Source organism: Corapipo altera, unplaced genomic scaffold, assembly GCF_003945725.1.
Source record: "Corapipo altera isolate COAL_440 unplaced genomic scaffold, ASM394572v1 50, whole genome shotgun sequence".
Lineage (NCBI taxonomy): Eukaryota > Metazoa > Chordata > Aves > Passeriformes > Pipridae > Corapipo > Corapipo altera.
Window position 1 is genome coordinate 5,014,775 of NW_020884889.1, and position 15,961 is coordinate 5,030,735.

General features: G+C 45.5%; 1 protein-coding gene across 1 annotated transcript in view; it reads left to right on the forward strand.

Moving 5' to 3' along the window:
- The first annotated feature begins 5,528 nt into the window (after window positions 1-5,528).
- FAM174B (family with sequence similarity 174 member B) overlaps window positions 5,529-15,961 on the forward strand; it is a 14,241-nt gene continuing 3,808 nt past the window's right edge. Inside the window, 3 exon segments of the mRNA XM_027644545.1 lie at window positions 5,529-5,768; window positions 5,771-6,060; window positions 13,785-13,916. Coding sequence (XP_027500346.1) covers window positions 5,529-5,768; window positions 5,771-6,060; window positions 13,785-13,916 — 662 coding nt within the window.

A 15,961-nucleotide genomic window follows, 5' to 3' on the forward strand; every position in this document is an offset into this window, starting at 1 on the left:
GCAGATGTTTAGTGCCAGGCAAATTCTTCACAGCCAACTTCATTTGAAGTGCTGCTTCCAAAAATCGTCAGCTGTATTTGGGGCGAAGCTGAAAATATTTGAAATAGTGTTTCAGGCAGCAAAAACACGAGATGGGTAGAAATTGCAGCTCTCAAAGGCTGGCTTAAGTGACAATTTGTGTGGTGGGAAGCGACATTTATTTAGTTGATTTGAAGGGAAACAAATATATTTTACACCTACTCTTCATGTGTAACAGAGGCTTCAAAATTTAGTTGAAAAAAACATGTTTGCTATTTGAGAGCTATAAAGACATTTTTCCTTTCTGCTTTGCTTTTTAGACAATGTGGAAGGTAGGTGTGAGGTTTTTTCATAGTGATGGGATACCTGAATCTCTTGAGCAGCCTGATTCTTACCCCAGGTGTCTTTCCAATATTTAAATTAAATACATGATAACAAGCAACAGTGAGTTTCTAGCAATTTAAGAAATAATCCTTCCTTTTCTGATTGCTTATCTTTTATCTTTGGATCTGCTAAGGTCATAATCCTACTGTTTCTCCACTCATTCTTAAAGACCCCCTGGTCACACAAAGATAAGGCTTCACATTGCTAAAATGAAACCAGAAAAATCCTTCTCTAGAAATCCCAACAAAAACAACCAAACAAAAACTCCACTAAGAAACCACAAAGTTCAGCCCTTTTAGAAAGCAACAAACTGTAGCAAGAGCTCACAGATTTTCCCCTGTCGGCACACCTTTTCCTAATATCCATCTTGCCATGAAAAAGTCTTAGGTCTGGTTCACACTGGGGATTTGGAAGCCTGGTCACACATGTTAACAGATGTTTCCCTACTTTCCCCAGAGAGTGGGTGCCACTTGCACATCTATAATCCTCTATCCGCTGATCCCTGTAACAAGATGCCACAAGGATTTAATCTCACAGCTTCCAGGGGAGCTGCACCACATGGAGACTTATTCCAGGCAACTCAAGATCATTGTCATTCCAGGGAAAAAGCCAGTGCTGGGATGACAGTTACAGGCATTGCTCAGTTAAACCAGAATTACAGTCTGCTGCTGCTTAAAGGGGAATGTGTCAGAGAGCCAGGAGGCAGTTTGCCTTGTCCCTGCTCTGTTGGGTGTTAGGATTCCTAGGAACTGCCAACAGATGTTTGGCCAGGTGTGTGTCTCTCAACAACTCACTTATCTGTAACCCTTTGAGGTGGTTCATGCTTTACAGAAGTGCACCAGGACCAGAGGTCCAACCCACAGCGCAGGATGGGGAGAGTTCATAACCTCTCCAGATGCACCTGCCAGGGTGAGGTGCTCCACCTTGGCATGGACAGGTAGGTGACACAGCACTTCTGTGACCTTCATTGGATTCCAGCTGCACAGTCCAGAGGGATGTCTGTGTGATGAAGGGTGTGTAGACATCCTGGAGTTGCTTTCCCAGTGGCAACGACCACGATGTGTTAGTGCAGCATCCTGCAAGGGCTCAAGTGGATTCTCTGCTTCTTATAGCTGTGCAGGCCTAAGACATAGGTAAGTAGGCACTGATGGATGAGAAACACTATTACAGCACAGATATTTCTCCTTTGAGCTGATCTGACGTATTTTCCTGCAATGACAAAATAAGTGCCATGTCTGACAATGGTTCAGCTGGACCAGGAAATAGTGCATACAGGGGTTAAATCCAATTCTCTTTATGTCATATCCAGGTCACTTGCAATTCTGGATGGAATCCAGCTACTTGGCAGTCACTTTAGCATCATCATAAGCCTCTAATGCCATTTGAGGCTGCAAGATTAGCCGTTACCACCCTGATGAGTTTATTTCATGCAGCTAAGACGAAGAAAAACAGTCTAAGGACATCATCTGCAAATTACTTAAAAAAAAAAAAAAAAAGAAAGACATGAAGTATTTGTTAGCTTCCTTCAGGTTGCACTTCAGTGGAGCAGCCAGGACAGGCTGCATGAATAGGCACAAAGCAGTGGGAGGCAAAGTCATAATCGGCTTTTGTGTTCTTTGATTATTGTTATCCAAACTAAACAAAGATTTGTGGTTTACTGCTGTCCTTCCTTTTCCTGTTTTTTTTTTTTTTTCAGATTAACTGCTACACTGCAACGCTGTGTGTATTAGCAATATTGTAGAACCTGTTCACGAGATAATCTCTGCACCCCAGCTTAATGACTGCACCAACCTCGTTTAAAAGGAATCTGCTGCTTATCATAGACTTCAATTACAAGCCTTTTTCAGCAGTAACACTGGCTTTTAATGTCTGTAAAAAGCCATAAATGCTTTAGAGGGTTATAGGAATTACAGGCTAATGTAACATGCTAACTAGGAATGTGCAAAGCCTTGTCCAAGTATATCTGAAGCTCCTGCTTGCTCTACATCGCTGGTCTTTAATTAGCAATAGGACATCTCTGCAGCCCTCAGACCACTCGTGATAGATGAGGCATTGCAGTTTTACTGCACTGTTGGTTGAGGTTATCTATCGATAGTCACCGGAAGAATGATTAAATCTTGCAATTACTCTGTGCTCTCTTGTCTGACATCTCAGCTCAAACACTCTCCAATGCAGACCTGGTCGCTTCTTAAATTTATATCTCTCCCTGGGTTTTTGGTTTTGAGATGTGAGAGGTGTGCTCATGGAGCACTGATCCCTTACAAGTTCCACTTTATTTCCTTCCTTACTTGACTCTGGTCTTTGTCCAGAAGGTGTATTACTTCTGCAGCAAATCCTTGGGAAGGTAGTTTGCCTCATTTTGTACACATTTCATTTCTCTCACAGAAACACTTATTTCTTCCTGCAAATCCAGCTTGCCTAAATCCGACGACTGAGCCAGCTTCAACTCTTTTGCTTATTTCTTCTCTGCACCATTTCTTGCAAATTTTCCCCTATTCTGAGAGCTAAAAATACATCTGGGTGCTGCCTGGAGGCCATCTGAGAGCACAAAGGAAGGGTCATCTTGAACTCCACATGAATTGCTAAGCAGTGCATGAAGAGCCTTCCTCACAAATGGGGATACTCCTGTAACAGGCATCCATAAATACAGATATCTGCCATTCCCAGAAGCAATTGCACACAGAAACATGCTCACTCCTCCTATTTAGCCAGTACTGGACTCTTCTACAGAAAGTGCAATTGCTCATGAGAGCTCCAACTTATAATGACACCGAACAGGTGTAAGCAGGAAGAAAGCTCAGCAAGGAGAAAAGCTACACCAACTCCCAAGGAGAAAAGCGACACCAACTCCCACCCCTGAGATCCACCTTCTCCTCCAGGTGCGTGTTGGTGTCAGGAATGAAACACAAGATTTCACTGGAACTGAAACCAAATACTTTCTGCATTTTTCCCTGACTGAATTTCCTCTTGACTTCTCAAAGTCGTGTTTTTCTACCAAAGCTCTCGGGAACTCTGGCTTTCACAGCCACCACTGGTAAGGGGGAGATGAAACCAAGATGTAGCTTCCTTGTTATCCAAGTGGGACCCTTTGTCCTATATACATGGAAAGCATGTCTTACTAGGTGAAATCTAATCCACACAAATTAGTTCAGATGCCCAAAAGATGACTATTCAGATAAAATGTTTATTGTAGACAGGCTGGTAAACTCCCTTTGCTCTCATTTATTACTGCTGTGTTCAGTACAAACCACATGATGTCATTGAAGAACAGAGTTGCGAAATCCCACATTCCAGACCAGAACCCAGGAATGATTCCCAAATTAGGCGAATGACATGTGAAATATCAGTAAAGCATCTGAGGAAAAGAAAAATAAACCCACAAAAAACAAAACGAAACCAAACCAAAACGAAAAACCTTGAAGCCACTTGAAACAAATTATGCTTTCCAAAACCGTCACGTTAATGGCTCTTCACCTCCAACACCTTCACTAAAACTGTAGGAGGTGGTTCTTGTTTGAGAAGTCCTTTACATATCTTCCCTCATCCTATGGGGAAGCACTGCTCTGCCAGAGGGATCTGACAGAGGCCGGGCAGCAGCTGACAAACAGCTCAGAACAGGCAGGGCCAGCATCAGGGTCAGTGTTTACAAATAACTCATGTGACAGCCTCACACCAGTGTTTGGGAAATAGCCCACATCGCCAACCCAACCTCCTGCCCAGATGGATTTTTCTTTTAACATTTTTTTTTTTCTGAAAAACCAAAGTGAAGCCCCATGTTGGAAACTGGGAAACTGCACAAAAGCCAGCAACGAAATAAAGCCAGAACAATGCCCAATTCAGGCAGCCTAAGGGGGCCTTCTGCACAGTGTCCATGTCAAAATTTCCTAATTCCAAAGAGCTTCCTGCAAAACACACAGGATGCTTTTATTACCAAGTGGGTGGCGTTTGATACAGCATCCCAATTGGCTCAGAAGGCCAATGAACCATGCACTATTTCCCTGCTACCTCTCCAGTGGGACACTGCCAGCAGGAATACATCTCTGTCATATTTTGCACGGCTTAGTCACACGTTCCTATATGCTATACTCTGCCATGCCAACCCTGACGTACAAAGTTTAATTGGAAGGAAATCAGCTTTTTCATCTTTCCCTCTCTTTGTTTCACTTGATTTCAGTGCCAACGTGCCCCTCTCTCCACACACAATTATTTAGCAGCTCATGCTAATACTGAACATAGAGAGCAAAAGTAAGTTGTATCTTGGCAGTATCATGGCCCAGGAATTGGACTTCAGTGATCCTTGTGGGTCCCTCCCAGCTCAGGATGTTCTATAATTCCATAGTTTATTCTCCCTGTCAGGCTTGGCTGATGGCACCACTCATATGCTTGGTGCACCTGGGATGGTTTGCAGAACTCTGGTTGAGATTTCCATGTATCTTACAATTTTAAAGATGTGAAATATCAGTAAACAAATTAACCTGTAAGCAGAGCCTTGGTGACCAGCGGAAAGGCAAAAGGACATAAATCTGATGCAGGAATTGTTGATGTAGCAGCTGGGCCATGCTGACCCAGCAGCTCAGGAGGTTTGTGCCCTGTTTGATGGCAGTGTGAACTCTGTCATCATTTTACAGCTGGGCAGATGTGTGTTGCAATTAAGAGTGGCCACAGAATATCCTGAGTTGGAAGGGACCCACACGGATCAGCGAAATCCAGCTCCGGGCCCTGCACAGCACAACCCCAACAATCCTACCATGTGTCTGAGAGCATTGTCCAAATGCTCCTTGAGCTCTGTCAGCCTTGGGGCTGTGACCACTGCACTTGGGAGCCTATTCCAGTGCCGATCACCCTCTGGGGGAAGAACCTTTTCCTAATATCCAACCTAACCCTCCCCTGACACAGCTCCAGCCGTTCCCTCGAGTCCTGTCACTGAGAGATGTCACAGAGTCACAGAAAGGAGAGATGGTGCTGCCCCTCGTGAGGAAGCTGCAGATCCCGATGAGGTTTCCCCTAGGCCTCCTCTTCTCCAAGCTGAGCAACAAAGCGTCCTCAGCCGCTCCTCATACGGCCCCTCAGACCCTTCACCATCCTCGCAGCCCCCTCTGGACTCTCTCTAACAAGAGATGGTCGTGATGGCCGAGGCAGCGGCGGGGCGCTCGGAACCCGCTGGGGCTGCAGAAGAGTCCGCGGGGCAGGAGGAACCCGCTGGGGCTGCGGGAGGCTCCGGGGGCGGACGCTCCGGCCTCCCCGACTCTCCCCGGCTCGGGGCCCCGGCGGCGGGAGGCGGCGCCTCTCGGGGGGCGGGGGCCGGGCCGGCCGGCGCTGCCTTCCGGGGCTCGGCGGGGCCGAAGCAGCCGGAGCAGCCGGAGCCGGAGCGGGCAGGATGCGCCCCGCCGCCGCCGCCGCCCCGCTGCCGCTGCTGGCGGCTTCGCTGCTGCTGCCGCTGCTCCTCCCGGCCGCGCCCGCCGCCCGCGGCAGCTTGGAGCCCCCGGCCGGGAACGGCAGCCGCCCGCCCGCCGCGCCGGCCCCGGGCAACCACAGCGGGGCCCGGCTCAGCCCCGTGCCCGCGATGCTGCGGGACCTCTCCGCGCTCAAAGCCGCCGTCATCGGGGCCTGCGCGCTCACGGCCGCGCTCATCGCCTGCCTCCTGCTCCGCGTCTTCAGGTACCGGGGCCGCCCGGGGCTGCGGGGGCACGGCCCGAGACACGGCGGGGCTGGGACGGCTTTGGGGCTCCGGGAGAAGGGGTGCAACCCCTCCCGGTTTATTTTATTATTTTATTGTTATCTCTCTCTCTCTATATATATATATATATTAAAATTATATATATAATTATGTGTTATATAATAGTAAGCATTGACCTGCCCATAATAATAGTTTTAAAGCCCGGCCTCGAGCACAGCGTGTGTGGGTGGCTCAGGAGCCCCTTGGGGAAGTCTCAGGGGGCTGCCGGGGCCTGGCAAATCTTGCTCCGCCTTCCTCCCGCTTCTGCAGGAAATTAGGGCAGGAGTTGGGTTCCAAGTGGGCTTTTCCAGCGTGGGATTCACTCACTGCATGGTGGCCGGGGGAGTGGAGTGGGCGTGGAAGATATTACATGGAACTCCATGGGAACATCTGGGAATTCGTGGGGTTGTAGTCAGTGGGTCGCTGGGATTTGAGGCCCAAGGAGCCTTGGGGTGTCCGTCCATGGAGACACCCAAAGCCCAGCTGGAGATCCAGGTCCAGATGGCAAACTATCTCAGCTCAGCGTCCGACTGCAGGGCAGGGACACTCGGGAAGAGCCGGGAGAGGGGAACAGCTGGCACTCAGCACAGGGTGGAGGCCAGGCCACGTCTCAGGTGACAGGAGCAGTTGAACAAGTGGAGTTGGCAAATTCTTCCTTGTTCTGTCTTCAGGCAGCTCCTTTGTATTTACAGGATGGCTGAATGCTCTGCTTCTCCTGCTTCAGAATTAATTCTGTGTAGGAAGGGCAGCATTCATAACAGTAGTATTACAAAGTGGGGTCTATAAACTGAAATGATCAGAACTGATATTTTCCAAGGAAATTGACATTTAACTAAATTCTACTTAAGCGTTGCAGCAGCTGGCAGAAGGCAATGCAAATAAATGTGCTCATTAAAGTGAGGTGGTTTGGGAGAGCCCAATAAAGTATTGAAGAGATTTTTTTTTAATCAGTATAACCACTTTGCAGCTGTATAAAATTGTCGTGGACAAACAGCAGAATTGATAGTGGGTATATGAGCTAGAATTAGGAAGTCTATAACTAAGAGTAGAACGAAAAGTCTAAGTTTCTAGTCCTAGTTCTGTCTGCTCTTGGAGACTTTATTTCCTCTGCCATAGTTTCTCCTGGGTAAAAAGCAAGATCTTGTGTCAAGGAGAACTGGCATAAGGCAGAATGTTTCTAACCAAAGAAGGCAAACTGATAGCCTTTAAAGGCCTTCCCTATACCATAATCAGCAAAAACAGGTCCAGGTTAAAGTCACCTTGGGAATAGTGGATTAGTTCTCCCATGCCAAAGTTGTCATTATACAACTGATCAGAGTAAAGGCAGCATTAAGGATACATTAAAATAAACACACATACCTGCCCCCCCAACCCCAGATCTCTTATAAATCTTTAGTAGAACCTGCTAGGAAAAGTGGAAGGTGAAGCTTTTTGGCTGCTGAATATTTTGCAAACATTCATTTTCTTTATTTTGTAAACACTTATCCCAGTTGCAAATGAGACCAGAATACCAACAGGTATGTCTGTACAGTGTCACACTTGTAGCTGACAACATAGATCACAGGAGATTCTGGTGCAGAAGAGATAAGGGATTTACCCTCAATAAATGTAAAGCTTTTCTCCATCAGAATAAGAGCTTTGTTCACACTTAGTCAAAAACATTGTGATTTTTTTCTGAAGTGTCATGGATTCCTATTAAAGAGATTTTGCTGAAATCCAATCTTTGATTAAACCTTCACTGTGAAATTGTTCTGGGTTGCTTGGAGTAAATTATCCTTTTAGATATGGGCTGTAAAAATGAAATTAACTAGTGAGTGGCCAGATACTCTTGTCACAGGCATTGGATTAATTTTTTTATACATTTTATTTTTAATATACATTTAATTTTTATATATTTTTCTGTTTATATTATTTTCCTTTTTTGTTTGAGCAGGGATAGATATATTTCTCTGATTTTCAGCTCTGTTCTTAAGACAACACTCAGAGATTCCTCTTCATTTCTTTTGTGAATGTTATGCTCTGAATTCATCTGATGGTCCTGTGGTTCAGAATGTGGTGTCACCCAAAGGGGTCTGTGAAGGCCAGCCAAGACTTTGCTGTTTGTCTGCATGTGGCAAGGCCTAAATTGCTGTAGTATTTATTTATTTATTCTTTTTTGCAAGCTCAGTTCTGGGTTTGCTTTCTTTCCTATACCCGTGGGCTCTGCATGCTCCCAACCCAAAACCATTTCCACAACAGACCAAATTTTATGTTATTCTCAATCAAATAGTTGAGTAGTTAGCATTACCAAGAAACACAATGTCTTGCAACAGATGATGGGTGGCTAAATTTGCTCTTTGAGCTGTGTTTTGGGTTTTGCCTTTTTTACACTCATATTTTGCCCTGTTTCTATCTCTTGGTGCAGCTCAGTTCATTCCACTGCAATACAATTCTTGGGATCAGCTCACAGGAAACAGAATTTTTCAGATGTGGTTAAGTGTGCTGGTAGACCATGTGCCTTCTAGGGAAACTGGATAAGTTACTTTTGCTCCAGTGGACCAGCTGAAAGCAACCCAAAGCTTTCATTGCAGAAAACTCTGTGCTCTAAGAGTTTGCTTCATGTCTTGAGCTGCCCTTGAACGAGCAGAACCCAGGCTGGAAAGGCTGCTATTTATCTAGATTTTTAGAAAGAAGCTACCTTTTTATTTTGTATCTCATTGCTTTGTTTCATTGCTTCATGTTCAATTTGTATTTCTTCCTCAAATACCATTTTTAGCTTAGTTTTCCAGTAGTTGCAAAACTGGTATAAATGACTGACATTGAGGAGAGAGGTTCAAGCATATGATCATAGGATACATGACCCTTTGTTCTATGAACTGGGCTATTGCTTTGGGCAATCCAAGTCTTAACCCCAGAGACTTTGACTGATGTAAAATTAATTGTATTATAACCAGGTAGAGTACTCCAGCAAAGACAAGATTTCTGCCAGGAACAGGGAAAAACCCCTCAGATTAAATTATATTAAATGGAAAAGAAAGAAACCCAGAACAGCCAAATATCCAAGCCCAAAACACGTTTTTGACCCACATTGAAAACTTCATTTAAGCTGCAGGTAGTAGTTATGGCCACAAAGAATGACAGAAGGGAAAACTGGATTGTCTTGATGTGAGTGTGACAGGAGATTAGCAGAAGGAGGAGAGAGGGGATTGCTGTCTTGTATTGGACTCTTTACAGCTCTGATGTGAACAGTCTCAACAGGATGAATGTTGTTTCTTCTTGTGGGGTTCACTGCCTTGAAGAGTTTGGGCAGATCATAGAAGTTTCTATAGCTCTGCCCTATAAAACAAGGATATTTCTCAAAGCTCTGGCCTATAAAACAAGAGTACTTCTCAAGCACTTCTCAGACAATATTGGTCTGACTGTGCTGTAGTGTTTGGAAGTAGGTGCTGGCACTGGTACTGACCACCGCATGTGAGTGGGTGTATGTTAAATGCTTACAGACATCACTGCCTCGCTGAACCACAACAATATCCCATTTAGGTGTTCCTGAAGTTGTTCCCAGTACTAGTCTCTGATCCACCTCTGATCTGCCTCCTATTAGTGGCACAGTTAAGCAAGGAGAAACTTCTGCTCTTTGTGCCTGCATATATTCCATCTAAAGAACTTGATTGTTAGAAAACACGGCAGTTTCTGCGGCGAAGTGTATCTCCTAAAATCATGGTATGGTTTGGGTTGGAAGGGACCTTAAAGATCATCTCATTCCAACCCCCTGCCATAGGGAGGGACACCTTCCACGAGAACAGGTTGCACCATCCTTGAACACTTCCAGGGATGGGGCATCCACATTTTCTCTTGGCAGCCTCACTGTGCCAGTGCCTCACCACCCTCACAGTAAAGAATTTCTCCCTAATATATAATTTAAACCTGCTTTCTTTCAGTTTATGGTCATTCCCCCTTGTCCTATCTCCAGAAAACATGTGAGGACTTGGCATCTTGGTGTGACTTTGCTGTGTACAGCACCATCCAGAGAGCAGAGATACCCAGACAGATCAACAGTAATGAAATATCGCTGATCTAATTCATCAGCTAGTATTAAGTCTGCAGTTTCTTGAGGTTTATATTTCTATTTTTTTTTAACTGCTAAAAGAGTCCATTAACAGCAAATAAACTGGTCCTAATTCCATTCCTGGTATAACATTGCTGCAGTTCTAGGAGGAACTGGCTTAATCAGACTTCCAGTAAGCACCCTGCTAAGAAGGGATGGGTGTTTTTTTTTTAGTTTTCTTTTTATTCCAGGGAAAGGTCCCCTCCCACTACATCTCTTAGCAGGAAGTGTTAATACAAGTCAAGAAATGCAGAGACCTCTCTCTCTAGGTCAGGAAAAGCATTATCTTTGAATGTCAGTGTTGTTGACTAAAATAGATTAGAGGCGTAAATAATATAATGAACTAGGGAGTTGACTCGAGCAGTTACCCACCACATGATGCCTCAGAAAGGAGGATGAAGTGCTGCATATGACTGGGGCTTGATCAAAATAGCCCCAGGGCAAAATACAGACACAAAGTCAGTGTTCTGCTCCAGCCCAGCCCCGCATGTTGTCCCTCCCTGCACTCTACGTGGTGATGGACCAGGTAGGTCCTGGTGTGGTGCCTCAGGCATCCGAGCCCAGTGCCACTGCAGCTTCTCCCAAGCGTTGTGCTCACCAGGGCTGCCTTCTGTCAACACCAGTGAGTTGGTTTGCTGGGAGCAGCACTGGGTCTGCAGTGAAAGATTAATATCCCTGGCCACAGTTAACTTGGGTTTTTTTTGTTCTTCCTCATGGTAATTCGGGACAAGACCCGTAGCATCCCCTCCTAATTACAGGGAGTGGCTGAAGTCATCAGAAGCAACAGGATCTTTCAAAGTGGAAGATGATTTTCTGCACTGAACTACCCAGCACCACTCCTGCCCTGGCTAAACCACTTGGGGAGTGTTTCAGCTTGTCATTTTGCAAGGGACACACTCTGACCATGCAGCTTCCAGTATGCTTCTTGTTTGCTTCAAAAAAGGCCCCATAAAATGAACCTGGCTGAAAAGGAGATCCTCTGTTTGCCCATGAGGCCTGATGTGTCCTGATCCTATCCAGGAGGTCTCCAAAGTTCATGAAACATTTGTATTCTGTAGTTCCTGCCTTGTGCTGCTCCGCTGACTCTGCTGCCTGGTCCAGCCTGCTGGATAAAGTGCTTTTCCTTTTTGGGTTGTCATGGCTGATGGTTACAGGGATCCCACTGAGGTTTCAGGAGTTTTAATGTGAAACAGTTTCCTGATGGCTAGCCTTATTTTGTGTGCATGTAGGCATACTCCTGAGGCTTTCCTGCAAAGTTAGCTTGGGTAATTCTTCTAATATTTATGAAGCCTGGGGGAGTTGTTCAAATGAGCAAATGTGAGAAAACAGGCAATGGGAAAGTAGATTAATGACAAATTAGCTAGGAAATCTGGTGTGGAATGAATTGAGAAAGGGGTGGCGAGGAAAGACCTTTTTGCCTTATCAGTGGCAGACAACTGATTGTAGCAGCTTAGCCAAAAACCAGCAGCAAAACAAGGTTTCTGCCTTTCCTAAATGAGCACTGTGGTTAAGTGAGGGTTGCAGGGATTAATAGATCACTGTGCAGAGTTCTGCTCCAGGTCCTCTTGAAAGTGTAGCCCAGATAGACTAATTAATGGCTGGAAGCAAAAGGGTTCTAGTTTCCCATTTCTAAAAATACCTATTCTGCAGTAATTTCTTCAAACATTCAATTATTAACTATTCTAAGATGAACTCTGTGGAATAAGTTATGTTTTTTAATTGAGGGAATGAGGGAGGATGGCTCTCAGTAAAGTGGGCCTGATGTGCAGGTAGGATCTTAAATGGAACCTGTGGAAACCCCCTGCAAACTGCAGGTGAACTCAGAGTGGTAAGGCTGTGCTTGGTTAGTTCTGACAGGTAGACACAGGTTAGTTTTGTCTCTGTTTAGGCTTCACAGCATGAGTAAATATTTCTTGTAAAAACAATGCATTTACTTGCTCGATGAGACCTCCCTGCTTCACTTTAGTGCTAGGTTTTAGCAGAGAAGCAAAATAACAGAGAAGTGGTTTCAAAAGGATTTTCAAGTGTTTGGGTTAAGAGTCCTACTGCACTGGATATAAAATTGCTTGTTTCAACAAGAGCAGGAAAAGAACAAACCACCCCGTGCTCTGCGTGACACAGCGGCACAGATTGCTCTAAAGATTAGACAGGAGACGACTTTCTCCTCACTTCTGATGCAACCTTAGCCTTCAAAACAGGGAGTTAATGCAAACTGCTCCATCCCAAGGGCTGGAACCTGTTTATTCAGCTTTGGACTACTACCTAAAAGCGGTGCTAGGCGGAGGCACTGAGATTTCCACATCGGAGCAGGTCATTGAATTAAATTTCCTTAACTTTAAGCCTGGAAGGGACCGTAATGGTGGAGATGCACACAGAGGGCTGGAGTCCCAGGCTCTCTGCAACGCTCACACCTCGGTTCCTGCTGATGTGTAACGTTTTTAAAGGCATCTCGAGGCAAAAACAGTGCTGTTGAATCCAGCACACCTTGCATGACGTGCCAGGGCAAGACTTCTTGCTGGTGAAAGTGCACTCGTGATGTGCTGACTGCTCGAAGCACTAGCTGTGATTACCAAAAATTAGAGGTTGCTTGCTTGTGCCTGCACCAGCTCCCTTCTCATGCTTGGCAGGTACCAGTTTTGTTTTATAAAAGGCAAAGGGAAAAATTCTGCAGTTTGTTCACCGAAGCCATCCACTCTTTTTCCCCAAAGGCTGGCCGTACACATCAACACCTTCTTGAATATGTAATTACAAAACTAAATTCATGCATAAGCAGTGTGACCTTCCTAATATTCATGAAAACAGTAGGTGAAATAAAAAGGAACCTGCAGAATTCAAGCTAGAGGCAGGGAATTACTTGAAAAGCCACACACCAAGTGTTTGTTAATTGAAAGTCTTAGAAAGTAGATCTCTCGAAACTGTGGGATGTGCAGGTGTGTGAACATCTCCATTTCAAAAGGAAAGTAAGCCTGGCATCTGTTGGAGGAGAGGTGGTAGGTGCTGTTAGCTTTGAATGATATTGATTATTTTTTATAGCACCTGCACAGCATGGAGCCTGAAACTGCTCAGATCAGACTCAAGGTTGTTGCTGGGGGAATCCTGAGCTTGGCCTGATAGCAAGAAATACAGCAGGCTGCTTGTACCCAGACATCACCACCCCTTTGCTTCTAATCCTGCCTAGAACATTCCTGTGGCTCAGCAGGGCTTAACCTGGCCTTTCTCGTCCAAACACATTCACTAAACCATGGGCTGCTTCAGCTGATTAAGCTCATGTCTCACTTACTGAGTGTGGCAGCAGGAGGACGTGGTGGGCTGCCCTGGGTGCCAGACGATTCTGGTTTGTCAGCAGCTGGAAGACTTGACGTTGATCTGGATTGCAGTTGACGAGAAACTGTGCTCCACAGACGGGCACAAACGGTGGCCTTGGAAAAGCAGCAGGAGGGGATGGAGGCTGATTCTGCTGACTTCGTGTCTGGGGAGTCTGAACCAAACAGGGCAGTGATTCAGAGTTGGTGGGAACAGCTTCAGCCTCTCCAAGGAATACTGTATAAAGATGATCCTTCCCTTCCCATCTCTGTGTTTCAGGTCTGGCAAGAGGATTAAGAAGACCAGGAAGTATGACATAATCACCACTCCAGCCGAGAGGGTAGAAATGGCTCCTCTGAATGAAGAAGATGACGAGGACGAAGACTCAACAGTGTTTGATGTGAAATACAGGTACTGCTGCCAGCCTGTCTGGTTAGGCTTGCTCCTTGAGCTTTTATTAGTGAAGACAAGCTCTTTTATTTCTCTGCTGAGCCAACTTGGCAGAGGTGAGGCAGTTGCGGTCTCCCTTCTGCTCTGCCCAAGAATTATCCCTGTCCTTTACAGCCCCCTCGTCCTGTTCCCAGCACACGTGGCTCTGTACCCTCCTGTTCCTGCAATAACCACATCACTACCCTCAGGCTGTCTTCAGAGCAGCAGAATGCCCCAAATAGCTCACAGGGTTTAACAGACTGAACTTCCCTTCTTGAGCAGCTGTTGGCAGTCATTCCTGTGCACTTGCACTGGATCCAGGGCTGCTTTTCCAGGTGCTGCTGTGAGCCTGGAAAGGAAATAATAATGAATTTCCACCAACCTCTGGGTGTGTACCAGAATGCTCTCATGTTGGTCTGTGACACAGAGAGGACTATAGTCCCTCGCTGATGCTGTTAGCAGTTATCCCTTAGCAACAAACTTTCCTTAAATATGTCTGTGACATGGGAGTGGTGTGACAACCCAAAACTTTTGGTGCCTATTCTGGGCTGAGATTTATAGCAACCACTCAGCACATAAAGATGCTGTGCATTGATTTATGGCACCAGGGTATCTGCATCTCTTATTTTTATTTGCATGAAGCCATCCACGCCATTCGAGTTGCATTCTCATCCAAATAAGGCCTACTCTAAAATCTGTCCCCCTTAGGCTGAAATAAGCTCTCCTAATTATAAAAATGCAGATCTTGACATCTTCTAACTGGAGATTTTACAGACTTTACTCATGTTGCCCATCTCTTAGCTTTGGAAAGAGGGAACACCACATCTGCTCTAGGCACATTTGTGCCGACATCTGAACCACACATTACCACAGGCTCCACTGGTTGTTTCCAAAATCACTGCATTAGTTCTCTATAAAAGTCAGGAAATATTTGAGAGCCGTGAAACAATGAAGGGTGTGAGTTGAACCTTCATGTGTAAACAATTAGTTCTTGAATTAGAGGACTCCTATCAGTCCTTGCCTGACTGTTGCTGTTCCCTGTAACTGCCCTGTGTTTGCTCTAATGATTTCAGCTTGTGCAGTTTGTACTTTGGGATCGAGCTTTGTTAAACCCAGAATGCAGGGATCTGACTTGCCAAGGCCTGCTTTAACAGCCTACGTCTCCCACCTCTCTTCCTTTTAACTCAGTACTTTCTCTGTGAACTTCTGGAAATGGAATCAGAGGGATTTTTCCCAAAGAGTGAGAACAGAAGATTCAAAATCATGGCAGTGTGTCAGGATAAGATATCTAATAGTACAGTACTGGATGAACAAAGAGAGGTCGCTGGAAACCATTTGACTCATGAGAGGTGTGTTCATGTTCCCTGATGTCGTTTCCGTGGAGCTCGTGCTGTGCCAATGCTTTCACTAAAGGTATTGGGATCATCCTGGGTTCCTGAGCAGTGCAAATGGCTCTTCACCTTGTGCTGTGTTGAGAGACCATAGGGATTTTGGGTTCTTAGTCAACCAGTCCTTTTTTTCAGCTGTGGGAATTCTTCCTTTCTGCCGCAGTGCAACAGCTATTAAATTCCACAGTTTCTGAAGTCCTTGCTGTCTGAGACATACTTTTGTTTAGTTCAAACAGAGCTACCTCAGTTTAGAGAGAGAGATCATGTTACAGACAACCCTTTAGCAGTACTGATTTTGGGAAAGCTTCTTTGAGGGTACATTTGCTGTAAAAGGTATCAAGCTCTCTGGTTCCTTTGTGCAGCTTGGAGGCCATGTTGCAAACAGTTCCTGTCTCCAGTAAAGAGACTTCTTTGCAAATTTGTGTTTCTGGGTTTGACATTGACAACCCCATTGAATCAGTCAGGAGGTTCTTCATAGGTGCTTGTGTGCAGGTGGGAAGAGAGAGAGAGAGCTGCAGAATGGGCAGCTCAGACTTGCCCAGAGTAAGTCAGGGAACAAACTTCTACGGGGTCTCCTGTTGAGGTACCTTCCCCAGCCCTCCCCTCCCTTCCAAACTGGCATTCATGATGTAGGGAGGC